This window comes from Nomascus leucogenys, chromosome 5 (genome assembly GCF_006542625.1).
Source record: "Nomascus leucogenys isolate Asia chromosome 5, Asia_NLE_v1, whole genome shotgun sequence".
Taxonomy (NCBI): domain Eukaryota; kingdom Metazoa; phylum Chordata; class Mammalia; order Primates; family Hylobatidae; genus Nomascus; species Nomascus leucogenys.
In genome coordinates, this window is record NC_044385.1 from 47,514,075 (window position 1) to 47,532,620 (window position 18,546).

At 48.2% G+C, this 18,546-nt stretch overlaps 1 protein-coding gene across 1 annotated transcript; it reads left to right on the plus strand.

The window, feature by feature from the left end:
- Positions 1 to 106: 106 nt before the first annotated feature.
- MRPL37 (mitochondrial ribosomal protein L37) lies at positions 107 to 18,420 on the plus strand. The gene is made up of 7 exons (XM_003273071.4): positions 107 to 527; positions 4,940 to 5,123; positions 5,217 to 5,332; positions 9,994 to 10,179; positions 12,554 to 12,711; positions 16,184 to 16,387; positions 18,209 to 18,420. The coding sequence occupies exons 1-7, from the start codon at positions 182 to 184 to the stop codon at positions 18,284 to 18,286; spliced, it is 1,272 nt and encodes a 423-aa protein (XP_003273119.2). The 5' UTR covers positions 107 to 181; the 3' UTR covers positions 18,287 to 18,420.
- The last annotated feature ends 126 nt before the right edge of the window (positions 18,421 to 18,546 follow it).

The window sequence follows — 18,546 nt, forward strand, 5'->3', positions numbered from 1 at the left end:
TATAAGAAAATGAAAACGGGCTGGGGGCCGGTGCAAGACAAGAATCTCCTGACTGTGATTGGTTGAATTGGCTGCCATTCCCAAAACGAGGTTTGGCGCCCGGTCCCTCTCGTTCCCAGCAGGCCCTGCGCGCGGCAAGATGGCGGCGTCCAGGTGGAGGTCTTGAGGCTATCAGATCGGTATGGCATTGGCGTCCGGGCCCGCAAGGCGGGCGCTAGCTGGCTCCGGGCAGCTCGGCCTTGGGGGCTTCGGGGCCCCCAGACGCGGGGCGTATGAGTGGGGCGTGCGCTCCACGCGGAAGCGGGAGCCTCCTCCCCTGGATAGGGTGTACGAGATCCCTGGACTGGATCCTATCACCTTTGCGGGGAAGATGCACTTCGTGCCCTGGCTGGCGCGGCCGATCTTTCCGCCCTGGGACCGCGGCTACAAGGACCCAAGGTTCTACCGCTCGCCTCCTCTTCACGAGCATCCGCTGCACAAAGACCAGGCCTGCTATATCTTTCACCACCGTTGTCGCCTTCTCGAGGGTGAGGCCCCAGGACGGGCGGCAAAGGACCGTGTTCCTCTAACCACAACTGACCCCGACCCTCTGTGGCTTTGGGCAAGACATTGAAACTCTGTGGGTCTTGGTTTCTTCGTCTGCGAAATGGGGCCGTAGTGATTCCCATCTTCTGAGAGTTGTTAGAATTGAGTTGTAAGGAGATGGGCCTGTGTGCGGGAGTAATAGAGAGTTTGCGTGTCAGCGTGAAAAGAGCTGCTTTCTAGGCCTAACCCTGGCTCTCTCTCCTTGACTTTGGGCAAATGGCTGGCCATCCTGGGCCTCTGTTTCCTGTGAAGTGAATGGTTTTGACTGGACAGTCCACATTGACCTTTCCAGGTCTGACATTCTGGAGATTAACTGTACATTTGTACATTTAAAAAGTAGATGGAGAGAGTTTATAGTGGAGACAGCAGAATGTTTAATCTCCAGGCCTGTCACCTCTTAAGGCCATGTCTATTCCTCTGTCACTCTCACTAGGGACAGATCAAAATGACTTTGCCAAAACCGGCCTATCTAGAACAGTACCAGATTATTTTCCAGAGTCCATGGAGAAGCTTGTTTATCCCTTTCCCCATTCTTCCATCTTCCTCAAATCAGAATGGTTGAGGTAAGTGGGAACAGTATTTTCCAACGAGTAATTAGGGAAAAAAAAAAAAAAAGGCAAATCTGGCAAGATTGGGGGACTAAGCCATAGAATAAATTCTAGGTTTGAAAAAACTTAAGTCAATTGGCCAGCCTCTTAAGCTTCTCAATTCCATTCCTGAAAGCTGATTTTCTAGCCTTTAAACACTTCCAGTGTCCTTACAAGGTACTGGGAAGGATCTCACAAGACTTGGCATCCTTGAGTGACCCTGGTAACAATACCAAGTGGATGAATGCATTAGCAGTATTTTAGACGTTAAGATTACATTCGTTTGCCTAGGCTGAAAATGTATTGTGTATCCTATGTTTTTGCTACTCACAGAGAGGTTCTGTAGGCTGTAATAAAACTCTGCAAGATACAGGGCTAGAGAAGCCATTTGGGGTAATGGAGAGAGGTGATGGTCTTTAGGGTAGACAGACTCAGATTCTCCTCCTAGCCTGGTCACTTACAAGGTATGTGAGTTGGAGCAAATTTCCTTAGTCTCTGAGTTTCACTTTTCATTTTATAAAATCCCATCTAACTTGCAGGTAAAGCTCCTGGCACAGGGTAGATGGTGACTTTCAGTAAAGGGCAGCTCTAATTATCACCTATTTTTCATATGCAAATAAAACATAAAGTCTTAATATTTTATCTATTGTCAAGTTTAAGGAACGGTGGTGTCAGAACTAAAACTTAGTTTATCTGACTCCTAGTCCAGGGCTCTTTCTGCTGCACCAAAAATCCAGAAGTTACTTTTTTTATATTTTTTTGAGACAGCATCTTGCTGTGTTGCCCAGGCCACAGTACAGTGGCGTGATCCTGCCTCACTGCAGCCTTGACCACCAAAGTTCAAGTGATCTCCCACCTCAGCTTCCTGAGTAGCTGGGACCACAGGTGCATGCCACCACTCCCGGCTAGTTTTTTAATTATTTGTGAAGAGGAGGTCTCACCGTGTTGTGCAGCCTGGTCTCAAAGTCCTGGACTCAAGTGATCCTCCTGCCTCGGCCCCCCAAAGTGCTGGGATTATAGGTGTGAGCCACTTCCCCTGCTCCAAAGTTACATTTCTAAACATTTATATTTCTGGTGTGATGTCTTGTGGATCTTAAAGTGAAAAGTCTTATTGTACTTATTGCCTTTCATTTATTACCATAAGAGAAATTGCCTGAGGGTGTCTCCCCCAAAGTATCTTAAGCTCCCTTCCATCCCATACATTGTCTGTCTGCCTGTCTCTTTCCTTCCTTCCTTTCTCTCTCTCTCTCTCTCTCTTTTTTTTCTTTCGACAGAATCTTGCTCTGTCACTCAGGCTGGAGTGCAGTGGCACAATCTCACTGCAGCCTCTACCTCCCAGGCCTAATCTATGCTTCCACCTTAGCCTCCTAAGTAGCTGGGATTACGGGCACATGCCATCATGCCTGGCTAATTTTTTGTATATCTTTTGTAGAGATGGGGTTACACCATGTTGGCCAGGCTGGTCTCAAAGCAGTCTGCCTACTTCAGCCTCCCAGAGTGCTGAGGTTATAGGTGTGAGCCACCATGTCTGGCCCAGACACAATTTTCAAATGAAGATATGACCTTGAGTCAGAGAAGTGTTCTTCCAGCTGAGATGGGTAGTCTGCCAACCAAGGCAGCCACCAGCCTTCTGTTAATTTTTGGGCATGATCATTGAGAAGAATATAGTATTGACTTTTCATTTGAAAATAGAGGACTGATGTGTTTACTTGATCCAGAACTTAGATACCTAGGTCTACGCACATTCCTCCCTTAGAGAAGCCAAATTTGGGAAAAGTGAAGCTAGGGAGGTCTTTGCCTGGCACCACAGCCCATCCCACTGAGAGTAGCTAAGTTTCTTTAATGTTTAAAGACTGTCAGGTTAAACTGAATCTATTTTAGCTTGCATATACACCATATTTTATTTATTTATTTATTTATTTTAGAGACAGGGTCTCACTCTGTCACCCAGGCTGGAGTGCAATGGTGTGATCATAGCTCACTGCAGCCTTGACCTCCTGGGCTCAAGTCATCCTCCCACCTCCTGAGTTACTGGGATTATAGGCATGAGCCACTGGGCCTGGCTACGTATATGCCATCTTTTCATGCAAAGTATTTTGGGCAGCTTATTTATAACACAACCAGATTAAATTAAAAAACAGGCGAGGGGATCAGTACAAAGGAAAAATAAAACAGATAATGCAACAAAAATTCATTATGTGAGGTTCTACTTAATTTACTTTTTTTTTTTTGAGGTGGAGTCTTGCTCTGTTGCTTAAACTGGAGTGCAGTGGCGTGATCTGGGCTCACTGTAGCCTCTGCCTCCCAGGTTCAAGTGATTCTCCTGCCTCAGCCCCCCAGGTAGCTGGGACTACAGGCAAGCGCCACCATACCCAGCTAATTTTTTTGTATTTTTAGTAGAGACGGGGTTTTCCCATGTTGGCCAGGCTGGTCTCAAACTCCTGACCTCAAGTGATCTGCCCACCTCAGCCTCCCAAAGTGCTGGGATTACAGGCGTGAGCCACCACGCCCGGCCTGAAGTTCTGCATTCTAAAGGGAAGCCCCAAATGTGGCTCTGAGCTTGCTAACAATCAACAAATGGTACATAGCTAGGGTCAGCTAACTAGGTCAGCTGCTTGTTTTTATAAATGAAGTTTTATTGGAATAAAACCATGCACACTTGTTAATTATTGCCTATTGCTGCTTTTGTGCTCTAGCAGAGGTGAGTAGTTGTGAGAGAGACTGTGGCCCAGAAGCTGAGAATATTTACTATTTGGCCCTTTGAGAAAATGTTTGTTGACCTCTGGTATAGAGAAAAATATTTTCAGTTACACAATTCACCATGTCTATAAGACAAAACAGGCCAGGCACAGTGGCTAATGCCTATAATCCCAGCACTTTGGGAGGCCTAGGCAGGCAGATTACTTCAGGTCAGGAGTTCAAGACCAGCCTGGACAACATGGTGAAACCCTGTCTCCACTAAAAATACAAAAATTAGCCGGGTGCTGTGGTTTATGCTTGTAATCCAGCTACTTAAGAAGCTGAGGAAAGAGAATCGCTTGAACCTGGGAGGCAGAGGTTGTGGTGAGCTGAGATCATGCTGCTCAGTCATCATGTTGCCCAGTCAGCCTGGGTGACAGAGCGAGACTTCGTCCCAAAAAAAAAAAAAAAAAAAAAAAAAAGACAAAACAGTTCTGTATCCAGGAAAAGCCCAACCTTTCTATACTAAGGCCAGAGAGGTTCAGCTCCTTAAAATATTCATGAAAATCCGAAAGTTATTCCCAGTTACTTCCAAAGTTGCTTTCCGCTGAGAAGGCAGCATGGGCTTATGCCTAGACCCACACCTAACAAATGAGGTATATTTGGTAGACATAGGCTATATTTGGTAGTTAGGGCTGGGGTGTGGGTTATTAGAAAGGATCTTAAATGAAAGGTTGGCATCCATCAATTTAGTACCATAACCTAGGGTCTATCCACTGCTTGCAGCATTCAGCTATATTATCTCAGCTGTCTTAGCCACTGTTTGAATTCCTCTAGTGGCAGGCGCTCACCACCTCAGCCACCTATTAACCATCCTGAAGTAGGTGGCCATTCCTGAAGGTGAGTTGGAATCTGACTTTCTTAGTGTCTGCTCTTCACTTTTGGTTCTATCCCCTCAGGTGTCACAGAACAAATCCAGTTTCTCACTTGAGGCAGCCTTTTTACTAAGATGCTACCTGGCAAGTGTAAGCATCTCTTCCTGAATCCTTTTCTTTCTTTCTTTCTTTTTGTGGCTGATTACCTCAAAGGTGTAAAGCAGGCCCTCTGGCTCACCAAGACCAAGTTAATAGAAGGCCTTCCCGAGAACGTGCTTAGCTTTGTTGATGATCCAAGGAACCACATAGAGAACCAAGACGAGCGCGTTCTGAATGTGATCTCTCATGCCCGTCTCTGGCAGACCACTGAGGCAATCCCCAAGAGAGAGACCTACTGGTAAGTTCCCCCAAGTAAAGAAGATTTCCTACTAATGGATCTTCGAGTTGACCTGTTGCTTTAAGTCCCCAAATGTCTCTTTTTGTCTTCAAGCCCAGTCATCGTAGACAACCTAATACAGCTGTGTAAATCTCAGATTCTCAAGCATCCTTCTCTGGCCAGGAGGATCTGTGTCCAAAACTCCACGTTTTCTGCTACCTGGAACCGAGGTTGGTCATCTTGTACACTAGAAAGCCTTGGTCTGTTTTTTTTTGCCTTTCTACTCTTAACCCCACCACCAGCTCCCATCCCCCTGCCCCCAAATACCTATCCTTGCTCCCATCATTCCTGGTCTCATTTTGTAGGCTCAGACACACCCTCAGTATCATTAGCCATAGCCCAACCATTTTTGTTTTTAATCACTTTCTAAGACGTTAATTCAACCATTAACAGTCAGCCATATCTATTGAGTGCTTAGGATGTGCATGGGAAGTGCCTAAATGCTGAAGGTAAGGAAATTTATAATAAAGCACATGTAGCCTCCGCCCTCACAATGCTCATATGCTATTGCAATAGTCTTCATTACCTCACACCTCTCTAGGCTTCCAAATCCATTTTCAGCATGGCCTGCTAGACTGATCTTTCTAAAGTGCAAGTCTTTATGTCCCTGCCGTTTCAGATCCTTCACTGTCTCCTAGTAGTGTAAACTGTTTATCGTGGGTTACCAGCCCTCGTGATTCAGTCGCCACTTAGTCTTTCTAGTCTTATCTCCTGCTCTACTGCCCCCCACCCCATCCCTAAATTAGCCACTTTCAGCTTTTTAGCATTAAGCTTTCACACCCATGTGCCTTTGCACATGCTGTGCATTCTGTCTGGAATACTTTTTGTTTGTTTGTTTTATTTTTATTTTTATTTATTTATTTGTTTATTTATTTTATTTATTTTTTTGAGACGGAGTCTCGCTCTGTGGCCCAGGCTAGAGTGCAGTGGCACAATCTCAGCTCACTGCAAGCTCTGCCTCCCAGGTTTACGCCATTCTCCTGCCTCAGACTCCCGAGTAGCTGGGACTACAGGCGCCCGCCACCATGACCGGCTAATTTTTACGGGGTTTCACCATGTTAGCCAGGATGGTCTCGATCTCCTGACCTCGTGATCCACCTGCCTCGGCCTCCCGAACTGCTGGGATTACAGGTGTGAGCCACCGCACCTGGCCTGTTTATTTATTTTTTGAGACAGAGTCTTGCTGTGTTGCCCAGGCTGGAGTACAGTGGTGCGATCTCAGCTCACTGCAACCTCTGCCTCCCGGGTTCCAGCAATTCTTGTGCCTCAGCCTCCCGAGTAACTGGGATTATAGGCGTATGCCACCACACCCGGCTAATTTTTGTATTTTTAGTGGAGATGGGGTTTCACCATGTTGGCCAGGCTGGTCTTGAACTTTGGCCTCAAGTGATCTGCCCATCTTGGCCTCCTAAAGTGCTGGGATTACGGACATGAGCCACTGCTCCCGGCCTGGAATACTCTTTTCTGCTTTCTTTTCTTTTCTTTTTTTTTTTTTTCCAGATGGAGTTTCGCTCTTGTTGCCTGGGCTGGAGTGCAATGGCGTCATCTCAGCTCACTGCAACCTCCGCATCCTGGGTTCAAGCGATTCTCCTGCCTCAGCCTCTCAAGTAGCTGGGATTACAGGCACCCGCCACCACGCCCAGCTAATTTTTGTATGTGTGTGTATTTTTAGTAGAGATGGGGTTTCACTGTTTTGGCCAGGCTGGTCTTGAACTCCTGACCTCAGGCAATCCACTTGCCTTGGCCTCCCAAACTGCTGGGAATACAGGCGTGAGCCACCGCGCTTGGCCCGTTGCTTTCTTCATTTAACCAAATTGTCCTTATCTGCAAGACTTCACTCAAGCCCCCCTTCTCTGTGAATCCGGGCTGGGGTATCTTTTCTCCTCTGTGTTCTTTATGCCCATTCTGCCATCATAGCACAGATTACACTGTACTGTCTGTGTCTACTGTCGGTTCTGTCTACCCCACTCAACTGAGCTCCTGATGGCTGGGACCATATCTTACTCACATTGTCCACAGTGTCTAACAGTTCATGGTACACAGTAGGTGCTGACTGAAGGGATCCGTAAATGCATATTCCTACTGTTGGTGTTTCAGGCAGGGATGTTTAGAGAACACAGGTGTTCTAACTGGTGGAATCCTGGAGCAGGAAAACCAGCTACGGAATGATTTGGGATTTCAGGACATCTGCTTGGTCAGGATTTGTGTATAGACTTCCTGGCAAAGAGTCAGCTTTGCAGAGGTAATGACACCACTAAGGAAATTAGTGAACCTCATTAATAGAGGAGTACTTGGCCCATCATCAAGTATTACCTCTAATTAAACTACCCCATTTGGAGCTGTCACTGGAGGAGGAATATGGAGGGAATTGAATCAGAAACCACATAAGAGTGGTCTGTGGGGAAAATGGAAAACCCAAGGTTAAGAGAGGTCCATGCACATTTATTTTTCTTGCAGATTGTATGTGAGGAAACAGGAAATACTTTAGAAAACTATTCTTGAGGTGTGACAGATCAGAGTTTATCCACCCACAGATGTAGTATCCCTTTCTTACCTATCCAGCAAGGGAGGCCACATGCTAATTAATGACAGTGCTGTTGACCAAACCAATTTTTAGATATACAAGAAAACCAGCCTTGATCCATTACCATCACACTGTGGCTATTTCTGAAAACCCAAGCACCTTCTGAGAAAGATTTGCCTCTGCGGATACTCCTCAGGAGGCCTTTCTCAAAGTGTTTTTCCAGGCACATTTTGTCTGGTGGTAGCATGTGACCTCCTGTAGGGGAGCTCTGTGAAGGGCATCTATGCATGTTCACAATGGCTGGCTTGCTGATGAGTCAGATGTGAGTTTGTTTTCCTCTTGCTACCTACGTCTGCATGTAGCATATATGCTAATCCGACTTCAGTGAAGTTGTTTGACTGGCCAGGGTTTTCCCAGGGTTGTTAAGGACAATCTGGCCCCTTTCCTAAGTTTAAGAATATCCTCTGCCTTGGCTGGGTGCAGTGGCTCATTCCTGTAATCCCAGCACTTTGGGAGGCCAAGGCGGGTGGATCACGAGGTCAGGAGATCAAGACCATCCTGGCTAACATGGTGAAACCCCGTCTCTACTAAAAATATAAAAACAAAAAAATTAGCCGGGCATGGTGGTGGGCACCCGTAGTCCCAGCTACTCGGGAGGCTGAGGCAGGAGAATGGCGTGAACCCGGGAGGTGGAGTTTGCAGTGAGCCGAGATTGTGCCACTGCACTCCAGCCTGGGCGACAGAGCAAGACTCCATCTCAAAAAAAAAAAAAAGCATCTCCTCTACCTCTAGTCTCAGTGCTTCTCTCTCTCTCCATTACTACTTCCCTGCTGTATCCTACTCTAGTCACCTGGATTTCTCTCCCTAAATTCTGCCACGGAGTTGCCTGCACCTGTGCCTTTGCACATTCTTCCTCCTTAACTAGAGTGCTTTTCCCCCTTTCTTTGCCTGGCAAGCTCTTACCCAGTGGTTTTCAACTAGGGACAGTTTTTCCCTCTGGAGGACATTTGGCAGTGTGTGGAGACATCTTTGACATGATGTGGATGGGGTGTGGGGAGATGGGATGGGGAGGGAGTTCAAATGTCATCTAGTAAGTAGAAGCCAGGATGCTGCTAAACATCCCACAGTACACAGGACATTCCCTCCCCCGACTCCGCCAAAGAGTTACCTGATCCAAATGTGAATAGTGCTGCAGTTAAGAATCTCTGCTCTTATCCATCCTTCCAGATGTCATTTTAAGGCATTGCTTCTTTCAGGGAGCTTCCCATTCCCAGAGAAGTTCAGTTTTCCCCACCTGTACAATTTTTGAATATGTTTCATCCTTTTCACTGCAGCACTCACTACCTGGTGGGCTCCTTGAGAGGAGAGAGTAACTCTCACACATCTCTGGTTTCCCAGGTTACAGCAGGTGCTCAGGAAGATCCAGATGGGGCAGGCTTCACTCCCCAGAGACCATCAGCCCTCAGGGTTTATTGGGAAGGGAACACAGGAAGAAGAGTGCATTGGTTCATCCCCTCTTAAGGATCCCAGGATTAACATCCTAACTCATAGTTTTGTGTTCTGTGATTAGGCTGATCTAGAAATGCTATAAATGACTTGAGACTCATGGGAGGATGAAGGCTTTAGACTTTGCAGAATTGAGAAAGTCTTTAATTTTTTTTTTTTTTTAAGTTTTTTGAGACAGTTTCACTCTGTTACCCAGGCTGGAGTGGAATAGCGTGATCTTGGCTCACTGCAACCTCTGCCTCCCAGGTTCAAGCGATTCTCATGCTTCAGCCTCCCTAGTAGCTGGGATTATAGGCACGTACCACCACTCCTGGCTAATTTTTTTTTTTTTTTGAGACGGAGTCTCGCTCTGTCGCCCAGGCTGGAGTGCAGTGCCGTCATCTCAGCTCACTGCAAGCTCCACCTCCTGGGTTCACGCCATTCTCCTGCCTCAGCCTCCCAAGTAGCTGGGACTACAGGTGCCTGCCACCATGCCTGGCTAATTTTTTGTATTTTTAGTAGAGACAGGGTTTCACCATGTTAGCCAGGATGGTCTTGATCTCCTGACCTCGTGATCCACCCGCCTCGGCCTCCCAAAGTGCTGGGATTACAGGCATAAGCCACTGCGCCTGGCCAATTTTTTGTATTTTTTTAGTAGAGACGGGGCTTTGTCATGTTGCCCAGGCTGACCTAGAACTCCTGGCTTCCAATGATCCACCTGCCTTGGCCTCCCAAAGTGCTGGGATTATAGGCATGAGCTACTGCGCCCAGCTGCAAAAGCCTTTAGTACCAGGTTAGAGTAACCATTTTTCTCCCTTTTAGAGTCTCTTCTCCTTCAAGTCCGTGGTTCTGGTGGAGTCCGACTGAGCACTAAGGATCCTCTGCCCACCATCGCCTCCAGAGAGGAGGTTGAAGCTACTAAGAATCATGTTCTAGAGACCTTCTGCCCCATATCACCCATCATCGATCTTCATGAGTGCAATATTTATGATGTGAAAAATGACACAGGTAAGGATCAATGTCTTGGACTTTTAGGCAGTGTGGAGGAGAAGGACATGATTTTTCTGGAGGGAAAGGATATACTAAGAACTTGCTAGGTGCTAGGCACCTCGCGTGTATTACCTGTCTCCTAGGATCCATGTGGCAGCCCCATGAGACAACTACTATTGTCTCCATTTCATACGCAAAGAAACTGCAGCTCAGGGAGGTTAAGTGATTTGCTCAAAGGCTAACTTTACGTTTTACCTTGGAGAAGTAACTCTGTTACATCAGAGTGGCTTGAGGGGCTTTTTTTTTTTCTTCAACAAACTGTATCATTGGGCGTTTGAGGGGCTTTTCACCAAGGCTTTTTCTTTATTCATAGGTCCCATGAAAGGCACCCATTTTCTGTTTACCTTGTAAACTCTGGCCAACCCCCTTTAGGAACTGAGGAAGCCCCATGGACATTGAATGGGGCCATTAATCCAAACTCCATCAAGCAAGGGACCACCATGTACTCAGTCAGACAAGACATCACAAGGGAATGAGACTAGGCTGGCCCCCACTTCCTGCCATCCACCGTGTCCTCATGAGCTGTAGCATCTTCCTCAAAAACCGCTTCATTGTCACAACCACAACCTGGGTCAGTCTTTACTGTCCTTACCTAGCCTATTGCCACAGCCTCCCAGCTGGTCGGTCTAACCCCACACTATTTTCTCTCTGGTCCATTGTAGTTCATAATTCCAGAGTAGCCTTTCCCCAACACCACTTTCATCCCATCTGTCTTCATGCCCACCTCCCCGTGGCCTGTTGAGTAAAGTTGGAACTCCTTTGCTCATCATGAAAGGGCCTTCACATCTGGTCTCTGCCCCATCCCCAGCCTCATCTTTGCCTCCTCCCCCACCTGCCCTGTTTCTTGTGACTGTGCTAAATTCATCATGCCCTCTCTCACCTCCATGCCTTGTCACTTCCTCTCCCTCTGCTGAAGCTCTTGGCCATTCTTCCTTTTTGGTTTCAGCTTGCTAACTTGTCATCTTTCACAGTTCATCTTAGGAATCACTTTCTCTCAGAAATGCTTTGGGATCTTCCAGTTTCATCAGGGTCCTTCCGACTGTCCTCCCACAGCCCCTGACTTACCTCACATCTTGACATGTCCCTCCATACAGATATGGTCAGTTTTCCTGTCTGTCTCCCCTCTAAACTGTGAGCTCCTCAAAGGCAGTGGCGGGCTCTGCCTGGCCTCCATTCCTGGCACCTGTCTTACAGCTTGGCACAGAGTGAGTTCTAGATATTTACCTGTGCCGAGTACCTGAGCAGGCGGAAGGACTAAACATGCAGGAGAGCCACGCCTCCTCTAGGCTTTTCAGAGCCTACGTTATTCTCCCAGCCTCTTTTTTTTTTTTTTTTTTTTTCCTCAGACAGGGTCTCAGTCTGTCACTCAGGCTGGAGTGCAGTAGCACGATTGTTGCTCACTGCAGCCTTGACCTCCCAGGCTCAAGCAATCCTCCCACCTCAGCCTCCTGAGTGGCTGGGACCACAGGCGTGTGCCACCACACCTGGCTAATTTTTGTATTCTTTTTAGAGATATGGTCTTATTATGTTTCCTAGGCTGGTCTAAAACTCCTGGGCCCAAGCGATCTGCTCGCCTCAGCCTCCCAAAGTGCTGGGATTACCGGCGTGAGCCACCAGGTCCAGCCTTCCCAACCTCTTTCTTTCTTCTTTTCACCTATATTCAGTAATCCAGATCACTTATTCCAGAAGTTCCCAACCTACCAAGAGTTACTTGTAGCCATGCGGGAGAAGAGAATCATGACTTGACAAGGTCATGGCTGAAAAGAACAACCGCTAAACTTTGATTCTCAACACCAGTGTTGTGTGGGTCAGTTGTGAATCATGAGGCAAGTCATTTGTCACTAATATTAAAGTAGTAAATTTTGCAAATGACTTGCTTTCTTTTGAATAATTACCACAGATTTCAAGTTCTCCTTCTCCTAACATCACTGTCATCTGTGTGCCAGAATGAGAGAGAAAGGTGTGGAGTTAGAACTAGCTTGCAAGAAGCACCTATAACAGGTTGGCAGGCATTTTCTGTGAAGAGTCAAATAGTAAATATTTTAGGTTTTACAGGCCACATATGGTCTCTGTCACAGCTACCCAATAGTCATACGTAAATGAGTGAGTGTGGTTGTGCTCCAAAGAAAATGTTATTTACAAAAATAGGTAGCAGGTCAGATTTGGCCAGCAAGCTGAAGTTTGCCAGCCCCTGAGCTATAGTGATAGTACCCACCTTTGTTGAGTCTCTGTGTAGCACCTGTCCCTGGGCTAAGGTGAGGTGACTTTCCTGCGGCTTTGTGGCAGGCTGATGAATCCTTTCCACCCCTCCACATAATTGTGTCTCTCGCAGGATTCCAGGAAGGCTATCCTTACCCCTATCCCCATACCCTGTACTTACTGGACAAAGCCAATTTACGACCACACCGCCTTCAACCAGATCAGCTGCGGGCCAAGATGATCCTGTTTGCTTTTGGCAGTGCCCTGGCTCAGGCCCGGCTCCTCTATGGGGTACGTATGTGGAGAAGACCACTGAGCTGCTTTACATGGTGTTGGTCTCCTCCCTTAAGGTTATTGCTTGGAGGAAGAAAGGGGATATAGGGGAACTGATTCCTTGACTGAGGAGTTTTAGGGAGGAGTACTTCAGCCCACCCTGTGGAGATGAGCCAACATCACTAGGGAGTGACTGCCTGTGCTTCACCTAAGTAGCTCACTTGATCACAGTAGCCCACATGTTTTACTGAAGTCCCCACTTTCTAAGCTATGCCATAGAATTACAGGGAGGCCATGCAGCTTATCAGCATTACACAGCACTAAGTGATGGAGATAGGACTGCAGCTAGGTCTGCCCCACTCTGAAGTCTTCAGTTGTTTGTGCTGCAGCATGCTGCCTCTGTTCTCATAATGGCAGAAGCGGAGCACAGGCAGGAGGACGTGGAGCAATAGAGATGGCCAAGCCCTGCCCGCCAACTCAGGATGGGTGCTGGGGACCCAAGATACTCATTGGTGTTAGCCCCTGATCCTAAGAGGAGGTTTCAGAGACCTAGATGGTATAGAATACAGACTAACTTGTCACAGAGAGCTGTCCCAAGATGGGGGAAGCCTGGCTCTGGGAGCAAAGGCCTCCAGGGAGGGGAGGGCTATATGGGAGCCCTCAAGCAGGCCTGGGACACCAGATCCCTGGTTTGGGGTGTGCTGGGGGTAGTTCATGAAAGCCACTGGTGGACCCCCAGGTCTTGGTTAGAGCCTGAGTCTTTTCTAGAGGAGGAATGAGGAAAAGTACTGTTTCCCATCTTATTTGGCCTAGGGGGAGTTGGAGAGCCATGGTTAGCCAAATGGATAGGGAGTGGAATGGGCCTTGCCCAGATTGAGCACCTGCTGCATACCACACATTTATTTAGAGTTTTTATTAAAAAAAAAAATCAGTGGTTTGTTCATAAAATATAGTCTTGGATTAGCAGCAGGAGCATCATCTGGGAACTTGTTGAAAATGCATACTCTCAGACCTACCCCAGACCTGCTGAATCAGAAACCCTGGGGTTGGGGCCCAGCGATCAGTGTTTTAACAAGCCCCCCAGTTATGCTGCTACAAGCTCAAGTTTAAAAACCACTGAACTGGCCGGGCGTGGTGGCTCGCGCCTGTAATCCCAGCACTTTGGGAGGCCGAGGTGGGAGGATCACTTGAGGCCAGGGGTTTGAGACCAGCCTGGCCAACATGGCAAAACCCCGTCTCTACTAAAAACAAAGATTAGCTGGGTGTGGTGGTGCATACCTGTAATCCCAGCACTTTGGGAGGCTGAGGTGGGAGGATTACTTGAGGCCAGGAGTTCGAGACCAGCCTGGCCAACATGGCGAAACCCCATCTCTACTAAAAATACAAAGATCAGCTGGGTGTGGTGGCGTGCACGTGTAATCCCAGCTACTCGGGAGGCTGAGGCATGAATGTTGCTTTAACCCAGGAGGCGGAGGCTGCAGTGAGCTGAGATTGCACCACTACACTCCAGTCTGGGTGACAGTGAGACTGTGCCTCAAAGGAAAAAAAAAAAGAAAAAGAAAAGACAACCACTGAACTGAAATTTTAGAACATGGCATTATTTAATCCTTGTAGTTTTTTAACCCCATGTGGCAGATGCTATTAGCTTCATTTTATAGATGGTGAAACTGAGGCTCAGGGAGGCTAAGGAACTTGCCCGAGGATACACAGCTAAAAAATTAGTAGCTGTCAGATCTTTATGTGACCTTTCTGTGTCTTTCCAATCCTAGGACAATTGTCTTTATTCCCATTCTCTGACTATATACTTCTGAAGGCTCCGAAAGATTAGGTAACTTGCCCAAGATCTCACAGCTAATGAGTGGGGAAGCAAAGCTTGGAACCATGATCTCTCCAGTTTTGAAGGATGTGCTACTCCCAACTCAGGCAGGAGAAGGAGGCAGAAATAGTCAAAACCCTGGTCCCAGGCCTGCAGACTCACTGTAGCCTCTGTGCCAGCTATTGCCATCAGAGCCTGGGTAGCAACAATACCACTAATTACCACCCAGTTGGGTAGGAGTGGAGGCCTCCTTCAGCCCCTCCAGGTACAAATTATTCCTGGGGATGTGAAGTTGAGCAATTATGGGAAGAGCCTCCATGTAAAAGGTAAAATTGCTGAGAAATTTATGTACTACTTGCAGTTTTATTGATCTGTTGAGGGAGATAAGAGTCAATACAGAATTCTCGGCTAACACTTACAGGTACTTTTCATTTATTTTTCATGCAGCTAAGAACAGGTATTTCTAAGGCCAACAGCCCCAGTGTGGCCCACACTGAGGTCTGACATTAGGTATTCCTAATGCCAGATTCAGCCCCAGTGGGGTGAACACAGGCAGCATTTTTGAATCAAGGATGGCCTGCTTCATGGAGCCTGCCTGTTGGATCTTTGTTCAGTGAGTAGCAGTCACCAAACTGGATTGCTGCAAAGTCTCAGCAGGTCACCATATGATTTATCTCCCAAACTGGGACACCATTGAGAATAATGAGGTGCCACTATTAGATACAGTGGGACAACAGGATTAAACCAGAACAACAGGGCTTTTAGTGACTTAATACCATGGAGTCTGATCCCCATGGGTGACCTGGAGCAAATTATACCACCTCTCTGAAACTCAGTTTCCTTATCTGTTAGTGGGAATATACCTCTAGATTTATGAGAGTAGCGGTGACCTGATGTGAAACTGGCAAGATGCCTGGCACCTGAGAGGCCTTCAGTAAGTGACTTTAGGTATTACTACTATTACCAAGTGGCAGTAACTAGAAGAGACCAGTAGCAGGAGTTGACTGGTGAAATCCTGACGCTGGCTGGCTGGAGTGGATACTCCAGAAACATGGCCCATGCTGAGTTGCAGCGTAAGCATGAAGCCCAGTGAATGTGACTGCCAGGCCCTTAGAAGCAAGGCAGGGGCATGGGGGAAGGGTGTGGTCTGGCATGAGCCTGTTTGGGGTCTACACCACTCATCTTTGTGACTTCAGGCAAGTCACTTTACCTCACCGAATCTCAGTTTCCTCATCTGTCAAATGGGGTGAGAACTGAATGAGATTACATCTGTCTGTCGACCCTCCGGATTCACATTTGATAGCTGATGTCACTGTGGTCCTTATCAAGTAACGCCAGGAGTTTGAGGAATTTCTGTCATTAACCCCCCAGCTGGCCTTTCTGAACTCTGGCTTGCCTGGAAATCGCCTCTCAGTGGCAGGAACTATTACTTTGATGTGCTCAAATAGAAGAGCAGGCACCCTGGGGCCATGAGGCACAGCCAGCCTGGGTGAAGGAAGGCCTGGCCCCAGACAGTGCCCTGAACCCCTCATTCTATTTTAATTGCCCCAAAGAGAAGCCATTCAGTGGACGTAGGTGGACGTTGTAAAAGGAAGAACTAGAAGCTGCCTGGGCCGTGCTGTTCCTTACACTCCACAGCTTCTGATTTGTTTTCCTTGTCCCCTTTCCTCTCAGAATGATGCCAAAGTCTTGGAGCAGCCGGTGGTGGTGCAGAGCGTGGGCACGGATGGACGTGTCTTCCATTTCCTGGTGTTTCAGCTGAATACCACAGACCTGGATTCTAGCGAGGGGGTCAAGAATTTGGCCTGGGTGGACTCAGACCAGCTCCTCTATCAGCATTTTTGGTGTCTCCCAGTGATCAAAAAGAGAGTGGTTGTGGTAAGTTGAGCCATCTCCCGCCTGACCCAGGAGGGCCGTGCCTCCTCCCACCTGGTGTGAGGCTCAGGTGGGATTGCCGGGGTGCTCTGTGAGGAGAGCCCTGGCCCTGGGGACTTCCCACCTGGGATCTCTGCCTGTAGGACTCCTTTAGTCCCGCCCCTACCTAAGGCCCTGCCCAGTGCTGCACTCCAGCTCCTGCTTCCCTTTGCACCCTCCAGCCAGTCCAGCTCCTCGCAGCTCCCAGGGTGCTCTGCGGCTTCATTAGCTCTGGCCTTTGTAGGTGCTGCTCCTTTTGTCTGGGAGGCTTCTTGCCTTCTCCCCTCCCCATTACTCTTCGTCAGGCTAGCCCTCCACTTGTCCTTCCTGGTTTAGCATAAGTGTTTCTTATTTTGGGAAACTTCTGACCACCACCGTCCCCATCCCAACCCTCACTTAAGTGCCTCAGGTGGGCTTCCCTGGCCTCCATATTCCCCCATCACAGCACGATCACATTGGTGTGCATAGAATCTCTTCACATGTTTTTTTTCCTCCACCAAACAGAACTCCAAGCTCCTAGGTCCTTGAGGGCAGGGTCTGGGGATGCATTCATTTTGTTTCATCCCACAGATATGGAGTTCCTTCTGCGGCACCATCGCTGCTGCACCCCACTGCTCAGCTGACAGGGTCCAGGCCTGCTCTCTGTGTAGTGGGCAGTAGCAATATCTAAATAAATTCCTGATAGAGCATCAGGCAGTGATATGCACCCTGGAGAGACCTACAGCAGGGTCAGGGACTGCGAAAGCAGAGTAGGGGTACTGCCTGCTCTGGGACCAACTAGGTCCCACACAGGCCTGAGTATGGGCTTGCTAAATGGAGTCGCTGAGCCTTTGAACATTCTCAGCAGGTCCGTTCTTGAACTGGTTCTCCAGCAGCTCTCAGTGCTGTTTCCACCTGAAATGCCTGCCGGGTCTGTGCCCTTTGCTTTGGCCCCAGACACCCTCAGTTCACCTGCATAGTCACACCAGCCACCTCCGTGCTCTCTGCTCTTAGTCAGGTTTTCCCTCCTGACTCTGTGTCTTCAGATTCTCTTCCCTCAGCCTCTCCCTTCCAGGATACTGACTCAGGGCTGGGCCTGTTGTGGTTTGGAGACAGCTTCTCCTCACCTCTACAGCCTCATCTCCTGCCGCTCCACCCCTCAGCATTCGCCCTGGGCTCCAGCCCGATCTTGCCCTTCCTGCCTTCATTTCTACTTCTTCTATTGCATGTGCCGAGCTTTCTGAAGTCTCCTTCTTTTCTTTTTCTTTCTGCCCCATTCTGCTCACCCTTCCACGTATAAATGTTGGCGAGTTGGTCATTTCTTCCTGCTTTCTTCTTTTTCCTACTTCTGCAATGGGGTCTGTCTCCTTTCATTTTCACTATTTGAACAGCTGACTGTAAGCTCCTTGAGGACAAGAACCAGAGTCAAGTTACTGCTGTGTCTCTCTCCAGCACAGGATATAGGCCCAGTAGAAAGCAAGCAGGTGCCCAATAAATGTGTGTGGAATGGGTGAGGGATGATTGTCCCTGGGATTAGAGAGGGCAACAACCCATCTGCTCCTGGTGGTCGAAGTGAGAGGGCCTCAGGAGCAGAGCAGCGTCAATAGCTGTTTTGGCTGAAGGGGGCTGGGAATGCTTCCTCTCTTCCCAGCCTGTAGCCCCTCAACGCCCCTTCTTAGTCCAAGAGAGAGACGATGTCAGAAAAAGAAAGTTACCGTCCAGGCACTGAAGATTTACTTCAATCCAATCTTTAATTGCTGCCGTTAAACCTAGTAGCAGGATCCTAATGGACTGTGTTCTTTCCAGGAACCTGTTGGGCCAGTTGGTTTCAAGCCAGAGACATTCAGAAAGTTTTTAGCTCTATATTTGCACGGTGCTGTGTGAGCAGAGGACCCCTCTGAATCCTGAAGCCCCCCTTGCCTCTCTTCCACGGAAGAGGGCCTGGGCCCCGTGGAGCCTCAGTGCCCGTTTGGCCTGCTGCTCTCGCTGACAATAAAGAGCCCTTGCGTTGCACTGAAGCCTGTGTTTGGTATGAGGGTGCCATGGGGAAGGGCCCCCGCACAAGTCCAAGCCCTGGAGCCTGACCTGCCCCAGCTGAAGCCCAGCTCTGCCCTTGACCCATATTGTGATCTTAGATAAGGATC